The sequence below is a fragment of the Mesoplodon bidens genome (genome assembly GCF_964165515.1).
Source record: "Mesoplodon bidens genome assembly, chromosome: 11".
Classification (NCBI taxonomy): Eukaryota; Metazoa; Chordata; class Mammalia; order Artiodactyla; family Ziphiidae; genus Mesoplodon; species Mesoplodon bidens.
The window spans coordinates 8939060-8955770 of NC_138167.1; the positions used below are offsets into that span (position 1 = coordinate 8939060).

A 16711-nucleotide genomic window follows, 5' to 3' on the forward strand; every position below is an offset into this window, starting at 1 on the left:
ACTCATTTTTATTCCTGAACAAAAGAAATAGCCTTACCTACCACAAAGCTGACATTCTGGTATCCTAAGAAAAACTTTCCTTGAAGATCCTTAAATTCTGACCATTACCTTAACTTCCCACAAATAAAAAAACACTTGTAATATAATTAGTTTCTACTTTCTTTTCAAGGCACTTGAAAAGAATGATTTCCTTTCAGTACATTTGTAAACAACATAAAACCATGTATTAATGTATTAGTTATTAATAACATACGTACAATACTATATACTATTATATAATTGCTAATAACTGAGTAGTATAATATACTACATTAAGCATAACTTTTTATTTGTGTTAAATTAGTAAAACAATTTTTAGCATTAATAGGGAAACACAGCACCGGATCAAATAAAAACAAGTTAAGCTTTCTGTGTAGTTTAGACATATTCTGGGGTGTGAGAGTGTCTACAATTAGTGAATTATCCTGAGGTGTCATATAAGGTATCAAAGTTTAAAAAAAGCAACCAAAACTTCCTCAAATTACTTTCTCCCCTTCATTTAAAGTGACTCCCCATTCAGCGTGTCCATTCAGTTTAAAAAGGAAACAAAAAAAAAGCAAGCATGTACCTTATGTCTGGCTGAGTGCTGGATGAGCTCTGTAATTAACACTTTGTCCTGTTGCAACCTTCGCTTCATAAGCTTGGAGCAGTTGATATTAATGGCTTCCAAAATGTGGGACGTATTGTATTCCACAAATGGCCGGCTATCAATGAGCAGCACTTTCTCCGTTCCACTTTCCAGCAGAGCCACCAACCTCTCAGTAACAATTTGAGTTCCAATCATCTCATGGGCCATGACAACAATTAAGTCCTCTTTTCCCACCTCCTCCTTTAATTTGCCACGATGATGTAATGGTGGTGTGCTCAAAGCCTCAGCCACTCCATTGTACTGAAATGTATGAGGTCAGGCTGGTGGCGACTGGCAAGAGGAGAGTTAAACCCATTTCCAGCAAGAGCCCTCCGAGTGAATGTCTCTTTCTCCTTCCCGTTGATGTGTTCGCGCAGAGGCCTCCTGCCACAAGGCAGCCCCTCACATTTGATTCATAAAGAGACGACTGGAATAACCATTCCAACAAAAGATGCTTTGGGGCAGCCAGTGCATTACATCATTCTTTACCTCTGTTCCCCCGCTCCAACAGCTTTACATGGGGCTGAAAAGCCTACATGGAGAGAGAATGACAGACGGAAGACAAAACATGGGGGTCAGAAAAAGAAAGAGCATCGGATTAGAGGGAGTGTATGATTCATAATATTTACCCCATTAATCTAATTCCATACTTGATGCACTGTTTCATTTGAACAAACAAACACAAAGGACAAGTAGGTATGGCTTCAGAAAACGTTACTAATGATAATTCGCTTTCACCGCAAAATATAAAAACTCGGAGATGACAAAACAAGTCATAGTCATGAATTATATATAATCACCTGGGGGCCCAAAACTACTTGACTGACAGTATGAAATTAAAAGAGCTGTAAAAAGCCAGTCCAAGTATTTTTATTCCAGATGGGTTTCCTCCTTTTTATTTGCTTATTTCTTGAAAATAGCACAGAAAAACAACCACCTAAGATCAGGTTAGCAATCTGACGTTATCAGGACATAAAAAATCTTTCCTGATGGCCTGAGAATTACTATGATAAATGGAGTGTGTGTGCTGTGAGCCTTCCTTGAAACTACCCTCAGGAAGAGGCAGGAAAGTGGGAGGTTCTGTAAATTTCGGCTGCCTTTTACGGAAGAGGACGGGCCATGACTGATGTGCTTCTCACACCAAGTGCTGAACTAGCTGCTGGGGGCCTGTGAGGCATCCACTCCACCCCAGGCAGACTCACAGCTGAGATCCTGGCCGGTCCTCCGCCTCCAGTTCTCTTTGTCTTGTACCTCATTTTTTTTGTTTGTTTTGTTTTTGCGGTACGCGGGCGTCTCACTGCTGTGGCGTCTCCCGTTGCGGAGCACAGGCTCCGGACGCGCAGGCTCAGCGGCCATGGCTCACGGGCCCAGCCGCTCCACGGCATGTGGGATCTTCGCGGACCGGGGCACGAACCCGTGTCCCCTGCATTGGCAGGCGGACTCTCAACCACTGCACCACCAGGGAAGCCCTTGTACCTCATTTTTAAGAGACTCACTGATTCCCAGACTCAGAAAATCTCACACCTTAACCTTGGACTCTAGGTCAGCAACCCAGGTATACGAGAGCCCTTAATACTGGACCTGGTGCTTACGTATTCTTGCCAAACTCCTAAGATAGACCATTTCCTAGTTAACACTAGTTGGAGTTTTGTGCCCATAGCTTAAGCCCGCACCCGGACCTTCAATATTCTCACATTCCTATCTCCCTGGTCCATCTGTGCTTATAGGAAATGCCCTACTACATAAAACTAGACGTCCACTGTTGGCATTCGACTTCTAGAGGTTAAACTACTTGGTGGCAGACGTTTTGTATTGTATTTCTTACTTCCACAGTGTTTCTGCACATAAGATAGTCAATGTACACTGTTACAAGTTAGTAAAATTCTCCTTGTTCCAAAAATGACTTATGATACTGAATAACTCATATGTGATTAACTGATTTTGGATTAGGATGACAGACCCCCTCAAACATCACGGGGTCCCGTTTCCTAATTTCACACTTACAAATTAGAAACTGAAGCACGGAGAAGTGGGAGTAGACAGGACAGAGAGAGGAGTGGCCTCGCCCTTTACTTGTTATGTAACTTCGGACAAATCATTATTAACCTCGCTGACCACACTTTCCTCATCTCTAAAAGGTACATATAGTATTGGCCTTGTCTCCTCACAAAGTTTGTTTTGAGGATGAAATTATGTCAGTTATCTAAAGAGAGTAAGTCAGAAGGCAACTAGTCATCACACAGAGAAAGGAGGAAAAATGCTGTAAAGATGCCAATGGTGAACAGAGCTGCCTTGCATCTGGAATCTGAAAGGCATCCCTCAGCAGATAAAGACGGGGCAATGCCATCCTGCTACAGTCTGGCTTCAGCCAGGCTGTGCTGCTTCTCACGGAGCCAGACATCCACGGCATTAGAAGGCACCTGAGAAGCCATCTCGTCCAGCCTCACGTCTCACAAATCAGCTCCACATGATACATTATTTGTCCATTTCGTGTCTTCATTATACGAATGTATTACTTTTAGTACAGCTTAATGGCAGTGAAGCACGAAAGTCATCTCTACCTTTGACTGAAGAAACCAGAGCAGAGAATTTGTCCTACTAAATCAACCAATGCACATTCGCACAGCACCTACCCAGGGTATTTCTGACTCAAGTCCTGACTGCCCGGTGACACAGTTCACAGCCACACAAGGTCCTGGGCTCAGATGGCCTGACTCCCTCACCGGGGCTCCCACTCCCGGGTTACCCTGTTTTCCTAAGAACCTGTCCCCACAGTGAAGCTGCACTGAGACACAGTGACGTGACTTGTCCACGCGGGAGCCCGGGCAGCGCAGAAAGCGGAAACCCGAGAACGGGAGCGAGTGGATGCCAACAATGGCCTGAGTCTCTGGGCCCCACTGGCTCCTCTCAGTGGTGCAAACCGGGCCGGACAAAGCAGTTATCTGGGTTAGCAGATCGAGGGACAAAGGGAGGGAGAAGACGGCAAACATGCAAAAGCTGAGTGAGAAAGTTCTCATCTTTGCTTCCCTCCAGCCAACTCTCAGAAGCCCAGATCACTGGAACCCAAGGCAGGCTGCGGCCAACAGGTCCACCGGGAAGAAAACGGTCATTCCTCCCCAGAGAACCAGAGTCAGTCGTTCCGGATAGAAAAAGACCCTTTCCCTGACCAAGAAGAGGTCTGGTCAAAGTGACCCTGACATGAGGATGTAGCTGAAAGAAAACAGTGAAGGTGACTGAGGATAAAGTTACGCCTTTCACATCGTCCTGAGGCCAGCTGGAGCCCTCTGACAGCACCTTCATGCACAGCGTCTGATGTGCTGAGGTCCCAGGTGGCTATGGAGGAGGCCGAGGCTGCCAAGGGGCTGTGGAAGGTGAGGTAACAACAGCCTTAAACCTCGTTCGCTTGCAGCTGCAGAACTCTGGGGAAGACCTCATCCTAGGCTACAGCTCTAATTCAGAAATTTCTCTCCATTCATTGTTGTTTCCGAAGAAGGTCAACACGCTGAGATCAGGGACGCATCTGTGATCGTTTTGTTCTCGGAATCTTTTGCATCAAGTAGGATTTAAGAGATGACAGGAGAATATCTGATAGTTGGCAGCCCCAACAAGCTCATCTTACCCCAAAATCTCTTCAAGAAGTCAGAAGGCATACAAATTTTTAGATGGAACACGGGGGCCCAAGTGCATGTAGCAAAGCCCAGGGCAGGCCAGCTTTGCTATTTACCTATTTTCTTAGACAATTTTTAAAGTTTTAATTAATTTCTTTTTATTTATTTATTTAATTTCTTTTACTTATACAGAGTATAGTCACACGGCTCAAAAAAAATAAATAGAAAACTGTATACACACTACGAATACGTATACTTTATCCATCCAACGTTTGTCCACTATATTTCAATAAAGCTGTTAAAATTGCCATTATATTCAAAGTCCAACAAATACATTTAAGTGAAAAAAGTGAGCACATTGGAAATCCTTCTCCCGCCCTTGTCCTCCACCTGCCCAGGTCCTCCCTGGCCCTCTAACTGGTAAACACTGTTAATAGTTTCTTCTGATTTCTTCCAAAGATTTTTTTAAATGAAAATAGAATAAAACACTGTATATTCTTTTCCTTCTCTGTTCAACCGGATACACAGTACTGTTACACATCCTGCTTTTTCTTTCACTTAAAATACTCCAATTTGATTTTCTCCAAATTTAATTAGAATGTAATACAACCTATATATCCATGGGTCTCCCATACATGCACTTCTGGAAATCTAAATAAAACATGTAGAAATACTCAACCTTAAAAGACAACTCCCAACCATAATTCAAAAAGAGTCATGTACCACAATGTTCACTGCAGCTCTATTTACAACAGCCAGGACATGGAAGCAACCTAAGTGTCCATCGACAGATGACTGGATAAAGAAGATGTGGCACATATATACAATGGAATATTACTCAGCCATAAAGAGAAACGAAACTGAGTTACCTGTAGTGAGGTGGATGGACCTAGAGTCTGTCCTACAGAGTGAAGTAAGTCAGAAAGAGCAAAACAAATACCATATGCTAACACATATAAACGGAATCTAAAAAAAAAAAAAAAAAGGTTCTGAAGATCCTAGGGGCAGGACAGGAATAAAGACATAGATGTAGAGAATGGACTTGAGGACACGGGGAGGGGGAAGGGTAAGCTGGGACGAAGTGAGAGAGTGGCATGGACACATATACACTACCAAATGTAAGGTAGATAGCTAGTGGGAAGCAGCTGCATAGCACAGGGAGATTAGCTCAGTGCTTTGTGACCACCTAGAGGGGTGGGATAGGGAGGGTGGGAGGGAGACACAAGAGGGAGGAGATATGGGGATATATGTATATGTATAGCTGATTCACTTTGCTATACAGCAGAAACTAACACACCACTGTAAAGCAATTATACTCTAAGATGTTAAAAAAATAAAATAAAATTGAATTTTAAAAAAGGTCAGTATTGGGCTTCCCTGGTGGCGCAGTGGTTGAGAGTCCGCCTGCCGATGCAGGGGACACGGGTTCGTGCCCCTATCCCGGAAGATCCCACATGCCGCGCAGCGGCTGGGCCCGCGAGCCATGGCCGCGGAGCCTGTGTGTCCGGAGCCTGTGCTCCGCGACGGGAGAGGCCACAGCAGTGAGAGGCCCGCGTACAGCAAAAAAAAAAAAAAAAAAAAAAAAAAAAAAAAAAAAAAAAAGGTCAGTATTTATTGTACCCAAGACTAGTAACCTTAACCAGGTCCACTAAACAAATATTTACAAAGTATCCTAGTTTCAGAAATAAAGGATTTAGAAGACTTTATTTATGAAGAGATGGAGAGAGGCAGAGGCAATATGTTAGTATAACAAAATACACACATCAGGGAACAGCGTGGGCAGATCCCCTAAAGAAGGGCCAACTGTGGTATATTTTACGTGTCAGCAAACAATTTACGTTTCCTATTTTATAACATTTAATACTGACATAAACTGTGTAAGAACCTTCCGCCCTAACATACAATATTTGACGTTTTTCTGTGTAACTTACGTTTGAGATTCCATTCGGTTACCTACGGAAATGCATCTATGACTTTATAATGGAAATTAGGAGAGTGTTATTTGTTCAAACTCACTCTACATCCAATGTCGCAAGAGTATCAATGGACTAAAGAATACCACTGAATTAGCTACGTGGGAGAACTGTTAAGTCTAAGGCTATTTTGATGATCAATTTAATTAAAAGAACGAAATAAAGCTCAACTGGCTAAGAACCAGTATTTGCCATTAGAGTAATTAGCTGAGACGAAAAGTGTTTTGTTTTGATTGCAGCCTTTACTTGACTTGTAGCCTTTAAAGCCAGTGTCCAACCAGCACATTTTTTAAAGATTGAGGTCGTTTTTAAATGACTGGTAAGCGTCTCCCTCCTCTTCTCAGATGAGGCGTTATTCTTTTCGACTTTCCAGATACGATCCTGGCTTCTCGGCGGGTCACACTGCACTGGGTCTATTCCACCAGGAAAGAGGTGAGGCCCTTTCTCGCACACGATTCTCCCTCTGGGGCTGTTGCCGGCACAGCTACCCCGGTGCCCACATCAGGGTCCACAGGCTGCCCCCCATCTCACCCCCCAGTTCCATTTTAAAACCTTCCTTTTTCAAAGGAATTCTCAGGAGAGGGAAAAGGCCCCCAAAGCTGTGTCTGCTTTGCTCAGTGAGGACAGTGGCCGAGCCTTGTTTGGTTGGGCTTCAGCTCAAGCTCAGATTCTCAGAGAATTTATGGAAAGCATATAATCAGGTGAGAAGTTTAAGACTGGCTTGTAGTTTAGCTATTAAACTACAAGCCAGTCTTAAAATTTTTTTTCCTCCAGTAAAACTGAAGAAATAGGCAACAGGATACACCCAACAGGCTTTCAGCAGAGCCTTACACACAGACTATTAATAAGAGAAAAACTGAACAAATCAAAAGGGAAAAAAGAAGGCCATGGTGTCCGGAAGCAAGAGCATCTTGGACCCTGACCATTTTCATTCTACACTGATTAAAGCTTCTCTGCTTCACGTGCTGCGGGTTAACCCTGACAGAAATTCCGAGGTCTGGTATTTGGTAAAATGTATGCCATAAAGAAACAAAAACAAACCCCAAAACCATCCTCACCAAAGCCAAGAAGGCAATACGAGCTTAATGCATTTTTCAGTCACCTATTCCTGCCTTGGCCATATTTTCTTACCCCAGCATAGAGGACGCAACCTGACTAGTGGTGGCGATAACGGGATAGAGGTTGCTTGAATCACTGTCTAGACAGAGCTAGGCATGGAGACAACATTTGTCAGCACTGGAAAAATCCAACAACCGCCTCTCAGCAACTCACAGCACTGCAGGAAGAACCCGCTCTTATCAGAGGCTCAGGTTGTTTACACGCATCTCAAGGATCCCCAGACAAAGGCTGGAAGAGCAGCCATCCTTCAGAGACTCGACACACGGCCTTTGCTTCAGACACAGACCAGCCCAGGCAGAGTCCAGATCTGTGAGAAGGCTTCCCCAAGTTTCTGCTAAGGAAGAGCACTGTGCTCTTGCAACTGGCTCACCGGAAGCCTCCCGTTTATGGTCACCTGTTCTACCAGCTTCCCCCTCCCTGACCCACCTGAGCTCTCCGCCCCACTCCACCCCTCCCCCCTCCTTCCCTCCTCTTTCCTGCCTCCACACCAGTGATCCATCCCCGACACACTCCTGCCCCAGGGCTCCCTCACTTACCCTTCTGCATTTAAAGCTTCCTCCTGGCACCCTGCCTGAAAACGATGGACTCTAGCCCCCAGAAGCAGTAGTCTTGAGGGGGTGGGAATGAAGGACCCCTGGATGGAGTGGCTGGTGAGAGGAATGTGGCCAGAGGCTGGTTTAATCTGAGAGCTGAGGAGAACCTGTTGTGCAAGGATATTTGCAATAAAGCTGGGCTGGAGGCAGGGGAGGAGAGATTCAGAATGTTAGATGGGGAATAATTAGTACATCCTGGTTTTCCTGAGCATCTGTCAGGCCTACTGCAACTCATTCAGTCAACTAACGAATGGTCATTGGGCACCTAACAAGTGCCAGGCACTGCTGTGGAAATGCAACAAAAATGAACGAGGCAAAAGCTCTTGTCCTCCTGGAGTTTCTAACTGAATGACGAGAGATGCATAATAAACAGCAACAACAACAAAACATGTCGTATGAGAGATGGTGATCAGTGTTATGGAGAAAAAATTAAGCAGGGAAAGAAGAAGGAGAGTGGAGGTGGAGGGGTTAAAGTTTTAAACAGAGCAGTCAGAGAAGTCCTTGCTCTGATGGTTAAGTAAAGACCATGAGGGAGGTGGAAGATGGCCACGTGGACGCCTGGGAGACTAGTTCTCTATGTCAGGGCTTGAGGCCAATGAATATGTTGACCAAGGTAATGCTGAATTGGGCAAATGCCAGCAAAAGATGTGGCAGGTGTTCAGTCTTCCTTCAGAACTATGGTTATACCTTTTGGAAATGAAGCATTTTTAGTCACTTGAACTTTTAACTTAAGCGTAAAATATACACACACACACAAACACACACGAAAGTTTAGTATAGTTTCTCCCCTAAAACTACAAAGGAAGAAGATGTGGTTCCTATGTTAGTGCATTACTTGGCAAAGAAATAAAAAGAAACACTGTAACAAAAAGATTACTGTTAATGCTAATTTAATACAATTCTTCCAACTCCACAAATGTGTAGTACCTAATAACAGAATCTTGGCTTTATCACATAGAATGTAGGAAAACATCAAAGACATGTTGAACAAGGTGCATGCTTGAATAGAGCTATACAACAAGGAAATCATTTAAAGGAGGTTTACATTAAAATAAAGAAAAATGCTTTCAAGGAGCTCTCCTTGTCAGAAGGTGTATCAAGTCCTTACCACAAGGCCTTTGTAAGAGAGGTTACTGTATTCAGGGGGGTAGGTAATACTAATGTAAACTTATCATCTTTATTCATGCACCACAGTTAGCCCACCTACCCCCAAACAGCCAAATTCCACTATATAACAGGTGTACTTTCCTGACAGAGAGCTAAATTACTAAAGATATTACGACCAAAGTAAACATGACCAACAATGAAAGATAATCATGATATATAAAGAGAGTAAAATCAAAGTACAGAACAGTAGGTAAAGCAGAACCTCAAACACCCACATATATACAAACACACAAACATATATATTCAAAAATGTCATAATAGTTTTGCTTGGGTAAAGGTAATATTTATTATATTCTTTTCTTTCCCATAATCTTGGAAAGTGCAGAAAAAAATTAGAGAAAGGGCATGACATCCACGCAGACCCAGGTTCTGGTGGCTCTAGCCCTCCTGAACAGCGCTGTCAAGAAAAGTGTGGGTTGGGAATTCCCTGGCAGTTCAGCGGTTAGGACTCCGCGCTTCCACTGCCTTGGGTCCAGGTTCCATCCCTGGTCAGGAAACTAAGATCCCACAAGCCACGTGGCACAGCCAAAAAAAAAAAAATGTATACACATACACACACACACACACACACACACACAACAACAACAACAACAACGACAAAAAAGTGTGGGTTTGGGCAAAGCAAGAATGTCAACAAACACAATATAGGGAAGCTGACGTTTACCCTCAAGGTAAAAAGTTGAGTCTCTACTTCAGAAAAGGACTTACAAAGGATTATTTTAATAACAGTAACGTTTGGGGGGTGAGAAAAATTAAATTTTAAATTACACACTTGTGACTATAAACCTGCACTTTTAAAAAGGGTCAGCTGAGGTGTAACTCTTTTAATACAGAAGGGTTTTTTTTCCGTATACAAAGGACTCGTAGCTAGCTTTCTAATATATTCCCTAACACTCTTAAAATGTATTTCAATTTATAAAGTTTCCAAAACAAACCTACCTAAAGCATTGCAAATGAAACACAGTGTGACTTTTACTCCTCTCACTGGAAAAGCGCAAATTCTTTTAACGAAGTCGCCAAACGGCCCGTCACTGTCCTCAGCTCCTAAATAGACGCGCACAAGACTTGAACAGATTCCAGGCGTGGCCTTCAAGCCTGGACCACACCTGCTTCCAGGGCCCTGAGGCTAAAAATAACCCTGGGGCCTCAAAAATGGGACACCAGCCAGGCCAGGGGTAGCTGCCGGCCCCCTGCTCTGCTCCACTGACGGTGAAAGCGGGAGCTACGAAGCTCGACAATCACAAAATCCTCCACCACAGGCTCCTGTCTGTCTCTCTGTGCCAACCACCTCCATCCTAGGCCGGCTCAGTTTCTTTTCCCCTTGATGCCAAAACCAACCCTAGGAACTTAGAAACAAGTGAGGTTTTATGGTGTATTGTTTAAAACAAACAAACAACAACAACAAAAAAACCTGTAGACCAAGACTCAGGAGACCTTGTTCCTAAGTTCAGCTCCTCTACGAAGACGCAAAAATGTCACAGTAAGAGTCACATCCTCCAGCCTGTTGTTTCCTCACCTGTGATCACGGAACATCTAAGGATTATCTAGGGATAGGATGAGATCGCCGTCAGCGCATCTCAGGTCTTAGCAAGTTGCCCTGACGAGGACAGAGTAGCAGGGCTGATGTGATCATCAGGCCGTCATGCTGAGGAGTTCGCATCCTACAACAGACGAGTTAAAACGGGTAACTCCTGGACAACGGCTCCGCAAAAAGCACGGTGAGCAGACAATTTCCTTTGTGGTGGAGGATTTCCACTGCTCCAAGACGATGACTCCCGCCTCTCTGCCAGCCCCAGAATTTGCAGGATCCCCCTCTGGGACTGTTACACGCTGCCAGGTAAGGAAGAAAGAAAGGGAGGGAGGTTGGAGGCGGGGCAGAGGAGGGGGCGGCGGCAGCAGCGTCGCTGTTCCCTCCAGGCTCCCGGGCTAATTTAAGTCACTGCATCTGTCTTCACGCTTCCCCTTCCGAGGCCCGGGGAGTCACTGGTGTCAGGAGGCTGCGCCACAGGGCAAAGCGGGTGACAGGGCCAGGACCTGGGCCGAAGAATCACAGCGCCACAAGATAGAAGGAGACCGCAGCGCAGCCCAAGATGCTCCCGAGATGGGAGTCTGACTGTGCCCCGTCCTCACCTGTGGTTACTTTTTCCACTCTGTCCTTTCCACCCTCTATCTTTGTCCTATAATTTGGCTCTAACACACATCACCAAATGGCAACTTCTGTGCCCTTACTTGTGCTCAGATGCATTGATGTTTCCTTCTCACTCCCTCTCTCCCTTCATATTCACCTTAATTTCTCTCCTTGGTCATAAAACCGAGCCTCTTCCTTTCTAAGGTTTACCCCTTATCATTAATCATTAATTTTCTTTTTCGGGGGGAACGGCCAAGGCTCTACATGTGTTGCTATTACAGTGAATAGTCATAACTGCTCCAGACTGCTTTGACCCAGACTTCCGTGGATTCAGGTGTTTTGTCGACCTTTAAAATCTTTTGATTATTTGTTACCTTAGAATAAAAAGTTTTATTTCGGAGGAGAGAGGTAAAATTTTCCAGTGAGCTATCTCATACGTGGTCACACTGAGTAGAGATGATTACTTCGGGATCTTACATTTTCACTAGCCCTCAGATGCCCTGATGATCTAGACCCTAAAAGTTAAATCCCTATCTAAACCTCAGAGGAAGACAATACAAATGCTCAGTGTCTTCCCACTAGATTGTTTAGAAACTAACAAGATCTGAATTATCTTGTAATGGAGAGCTTGCGTCTGAAGCAGGAAGCAAGCGCTGCACGTGGGGACAGAGTTGTCTCCATCCGGAGTCTGCCGGCACCTGTGTCAGCAGCATCCCCGCCCACCCTGCCTGCTTCCTCCACCCCCAGCCTCGGGTGAGCACAAACCCCATCCGGAGGACCTTCCAGGAGAAAGAAGAAAAGGCAGAGAGGAGAACTAAACAATGGCCGGCCTCTCATTTCAGCTCCCAGTGACTCTATTGGCTAATTTTTTAAAAAGGATTTCCCGCACAATGTGAATAGCAAAATAAATAGGAATGGATTATAACCCACAGAATAAAATAAATAACCATGAGTGCAAAAAAAAAAAAGCAATTTCTCACAAAACACTTGCTCTATGATGAAAGTTTGAGAGGATGGTGTTTCTATTTGCTTTTTTTTTTCTTTTTTAATAGGTTGTTCTGTCATCTTAACTCCCTCCATCAATTCCGGCGGGACTCCGGTCGGGTTCCGGGATGCCGCATGCAGCAGGGAACACCTTCCTACCAAAGCCTCACTTTCCCTCTCTGAAAAATACCAAAGTCTGTATTGGTTTAAGTTAAATTAACTTAGATGTCTAAACCAATGCCGGGCACTGTGGGAACAACAGAAGAGATGGCAGGTCCCTGATGTTAACTGGTTGAGTAAACAGTTTTAAAAAATGACATTTGGACAAACACAAAATGATACTGTGCTGGCAGATGTACCGCAGCTCAAAGAGGAAGGCTTCCCTGGGCTTTGAAGGAAAACAGGGACATGAACGGCCAGAGAGAAGAGGGAAGAAAACTGCAGGTGAAGGAAATGCAGGAGCAAAGGTAGAGGGATGGGCTGCGTGCCGCTTTTCCCGGCCACAGCACAGACTGCATCAGCGAGTAACAAATAAGCTGGTGAAGCAGGAGGCGCCACTGCTGACACACCTGGACGTCTACAGTCATCTAAGCCACCGTGAGCTTCAGGAACAGAACAGGAGAACATCACGGAGGAATGTCTCTCTGGGAGCCTTGTATGGATTGAAAGGAGAAAACAGGAGAAAGGAGACGAACCAGTTATGACCTTTACAGTTCTAGTTATCTGAGGATGGGCTCTGCCTAGGAGGGTGACTGTAAAATCTGCCAGGAAAAGAAAGATCCAAGAAGCTGGGATGGTCAAAATCCAAGGCAGCATGCTGGGCACAGAACACCTTTATTAAATAGCGTACTTCCTGACTGAAAGTGCCCATGAAAAGGGCTGTTTAGACTTCATTATTAAATTATTCCACCATGAGAACATCATCTGAAAATATCTCAATACCCATTCTGTTCTTGCTTCAGATGAACCAGTATCAAGGAGAATGAGCAAAATGTACAAGTTCAAGTTTTACTAGTCAGGGCCTGTTGAGAAACCAAAAGAATTAGACATAGTAGAAGGTCAAAATTATGTAAAGCAGAATGTAAGCAAAGGTGAAGTCTGATGTTGGCATTATGGGTGACTTGCTCCTATATACTGAATATTTTTCAGTAATTTCCCAATTTTCCATTATATATGAGTGTATATGTATATAAAACTTTTGCAACAGAAAATTAAAGTATAGCGTTTTAATCAGTCATAACTCATGTAATTCTCATGCTGTTCAGAGAAGGAAAGAAGATTTGGAAGTCGAGGTACTGGGGCCTATTCTCTGCATTAGCTAAGTAAAAATTATTCTGTAGGAATCATTAACCAAAATAAGTTTTAATACAGAATCATGGGATTTATCCAACAGTGACTTAGTAGTCTGAAAAAATTAAAGAGATTTTTAAAATGTAATCACACATCCCTGTGACAACCATGCTCCAAGGCACATGGCATTCGAATGCATTCCAGACAAAGCAATATAAGTATATATGGTTTAGTACAGGGCAATGTTCCTTTTCCAAATGTAACCTTCAGTGTCAAAGACCATATATTCAAAATTAAAATTAAAAGCAAAATGATTACGAATACAGTATGCCTGCCACAGGTGAATTTAGTATAAAGCAGACCACAGGACTGTCTATTAAGTAACTCACTGACTTAAAGACCAAAATATCCAATTTCACCATCTCATCTAAAATGTAGTCCATGGCATAGAGCCTAAGAATAATGTTCATTCAGCTCTACTGTTTTATCCCTCTGCCTAGAGTCCCAAATAGGTTTGAAAGAAACTTATCACATTTGCTATCAACACATGTAAGCATCACAGAGCACTAAGTACAGTGCAGCCAATGTTTAGTTTTTTCTCCTGCAAATAGTGTTTGTTTTTCTGAATTCTAGGATTGTGGACTTTAATCTGTAAAACTACAGGAAGAAAGATGAAATGGGTTAGTAGAATAGACGTGTTCATTTACTGAGTGCCTACTATATTCAATTCCCTAGAGAGCAACTTCCCACTTTCGTTTAATCACAAGAATTACTTAGAAACTTGATAAAAAAAAATATAATAAAAATAATCACCCAGGCCCCACCCCTGAAGATCGATTCTTAGGGTATGGAGTGGAGACTGTGAATCTGTATTTTTGACAAATGCTCCAGAAGTTTCTTAGGATCGTTTTTAAGTACATCTTTAAGCTTGAAAAACAATGCCCTCAAGACACATTTGGGGGACTTCCCTGGTGGTACAGTGGTTAAGAGTCTGACTGCCAATGCAGGGGATGCGGGTTTGAGCCCTGGGCTGGGAAGATCCCACATGCCGCGGAGCAACTAAGCCCGCGAGCCACAACTACTGAAGCCCAACTGCCACAACTACTGAAGCCCACGAACCTAGAGCCCGTGCTCTGCAATAAAGAGAAGCCACTGCAATGAGAAGCCTGCGCACCGCAGGAGAGTAGCCCTCGCTTGCTGCAACTAGAGAAAGCCCGCACGCAGCAATGAGGACCCAACGCAGCCAAAGATAAATTAATTAATTAATTTAAAAAAAAAGACATGATAGGGTCTCTTACTGTTCACATCCAATTGAGTTGTCAAGACCTACTGATCTTCAGTCTCTCTCACCTGGAGGACAGAAAGGTGTGAAAGCTGTGTTTGAACTGAACATAATGGCAACAGGAACTGCCAGTAATGGAGCAATGGGCAGTCAGCCAGAGACCGTCCGACTCTCACAGCTGAAGCAGGACGTCCATTTAGTCTAGTGCATGCCTTCTTGTAGGTTAATAATATCCACTTACAAAATGCGAAGTATTTGCCCAAAGTCACACAATTCGTCAGTGGTGGAACAGAGACTAGCGTTTCTATGAATAGTGCTTTCCATAACCCTACAGAGCTTAACCAAACATTTTGCGAATTTTAATAGGCTCCTGAAAGGCACAGAAAGCAATAGATTTCAAAAGCTGAAAAATAACACACCCTTTTAAACGCCTGATGCGTGTGGCTCTGAAGAGAAGGGGCCTCATCAAAAGGCCAGCCCGCCACGCAGTTACAAATAGCCACGTACAAAGCAGAGAACCAAGCGATGAGGCAACAAGCCTTCACAGAACACTCATGAAGACTGAGGAACCCTGGCAGCAGAAGCTGGTCTGCTTCACCGAGTCACTGTGAGAACACAGTAAGTATGTGGAAGAGCGGTACTTTGTAAAGTGGAACATTGACTAAAGAGCTAATAACTTGGGGCTTCCCTGGTGGTGCAGTGGTAGAGAGTCCGCCTGCCGATGCAGGGGACGCGGGTTCGTGCCCCGGTCTGGGAGGATCCCACATGCTGTGGAGCGGCTGGGCCCGTGAGCCATGGCCACTGAGCCTGCGCGTCCGGAGCCTGTGCTCCGCAACGGGAGAGGCCACCACAGTGAGAGGCCCACGTACCGAAAAAAAAAAAAAAAAAAAAAAAAAAGCTAATAACTTAACACAGGATGAATGGGGAAGTATTTTGGCTAATACAGTATTTCTGAGCCTTGCCTGCATATGAAGTCACCCGGGGAGCTCTTAAATATCCTGAAGTGCCTCAGACCAACAAATCAGAATCTCTGGGGAGTGGGCCCCAGGCATCATTATTCTTTACACAAACAGGTAAAGGTGGATGCTTTACCTCCTCCCGAGGGTCACAAAAGACAGGCCACTTGCAAGGCAGAGTTTAAAAGGGAGCAAAGGAGAAATCTGGTGATGCACACAGTGCTGTAACTCGTCTGCCCTATTTCTTGAGGTAAGCGTTTTGTAACATCTGCTGGAAGCCTGGGGTTCTGGATATATTATCAGGTAATGGATCAAGTTCTCAGTGTCATAGTTTCTCTAATTCCAATAATAATAAAGGAGCACAATTCACTTATGACACCCAACAGAAGGCCACAAGGATATGCTGGGGCACAGAACCCCACTGTGGCTTAATCAAACAGCTTATGGTTGAAGCAACCCAGTTTCCAATCTGTTTTCACTGTTTTTTAGAGGTAGATGTATCCAAAAAAAAGGCTTTTAAAGGCTGGGAGGAGACAAAGTAGAGCTCAGTTTTCACCTGTGTACAAACAAATGCAAGTTAAATATCTGCGCCCAGGAATTTCCCATTACTAAGGGCAAATCACCACTACAAGGGCAGACAATCTTTTGTAATTCCTCTCTCTAGTCCAATCCTATAAAACTTCATTTAATAAGCTGATGACGGAAACCAAGATTTGGGCCTCCAGCCAAACAATCTATATTATATTAAATAAAGGATATCCACACCCTTCTCAAGGTTGTGCCAGCAATTTCTTAAAAAAAAAAAAAAGGTGGCATTCAACCAAAGTCAGGAGTTTTTATTCATAATACACCTTATTAACATACAGTAGAAGAAACTAGACTAGGAAGTGTTCACAGGCTGTCTCCTTCGAACAGTGGGTCTCCCCGTGGCTCATTCACTGCAC

The 16711-nt window shown here is 44.0% G+C and overlaps 1 protein-coding gene across 6 annotated transcripts in view; it reads right to left on the bottom strand.

Annotated features, from left to right (window-relative positions):
- DUSP16 (dual specificity phosphatase 16) overlaps nt 1-16711 on the bottom strand; it is an 80120-nt gene that overhangs the window by 42590 nt on the left and 20819 nt on the right. For 3 of the 6 annotated variants that reach the window (XM_081249799.1, XM_081249801.1, XM_081249802.1), the window contains one exon: nt 608-1199. In XM_081249799.1, the coding sequence (XP_081105925.1) occupies nt 608-835 (228 nt within the window). In that variant the 5' untranslated portion in view covers nt 836-1199. Of the gene's footprint in view, nt 1-607; nt 1200-7903; nt 8136-10643; nt 10980-12808; nt 12892-16711 lie in introns of those variants that run through there. The other 3 variants (XM_081249800.1, XM_081249804.1, XM_081249803.1) reach the window with 3 other exon arrangements.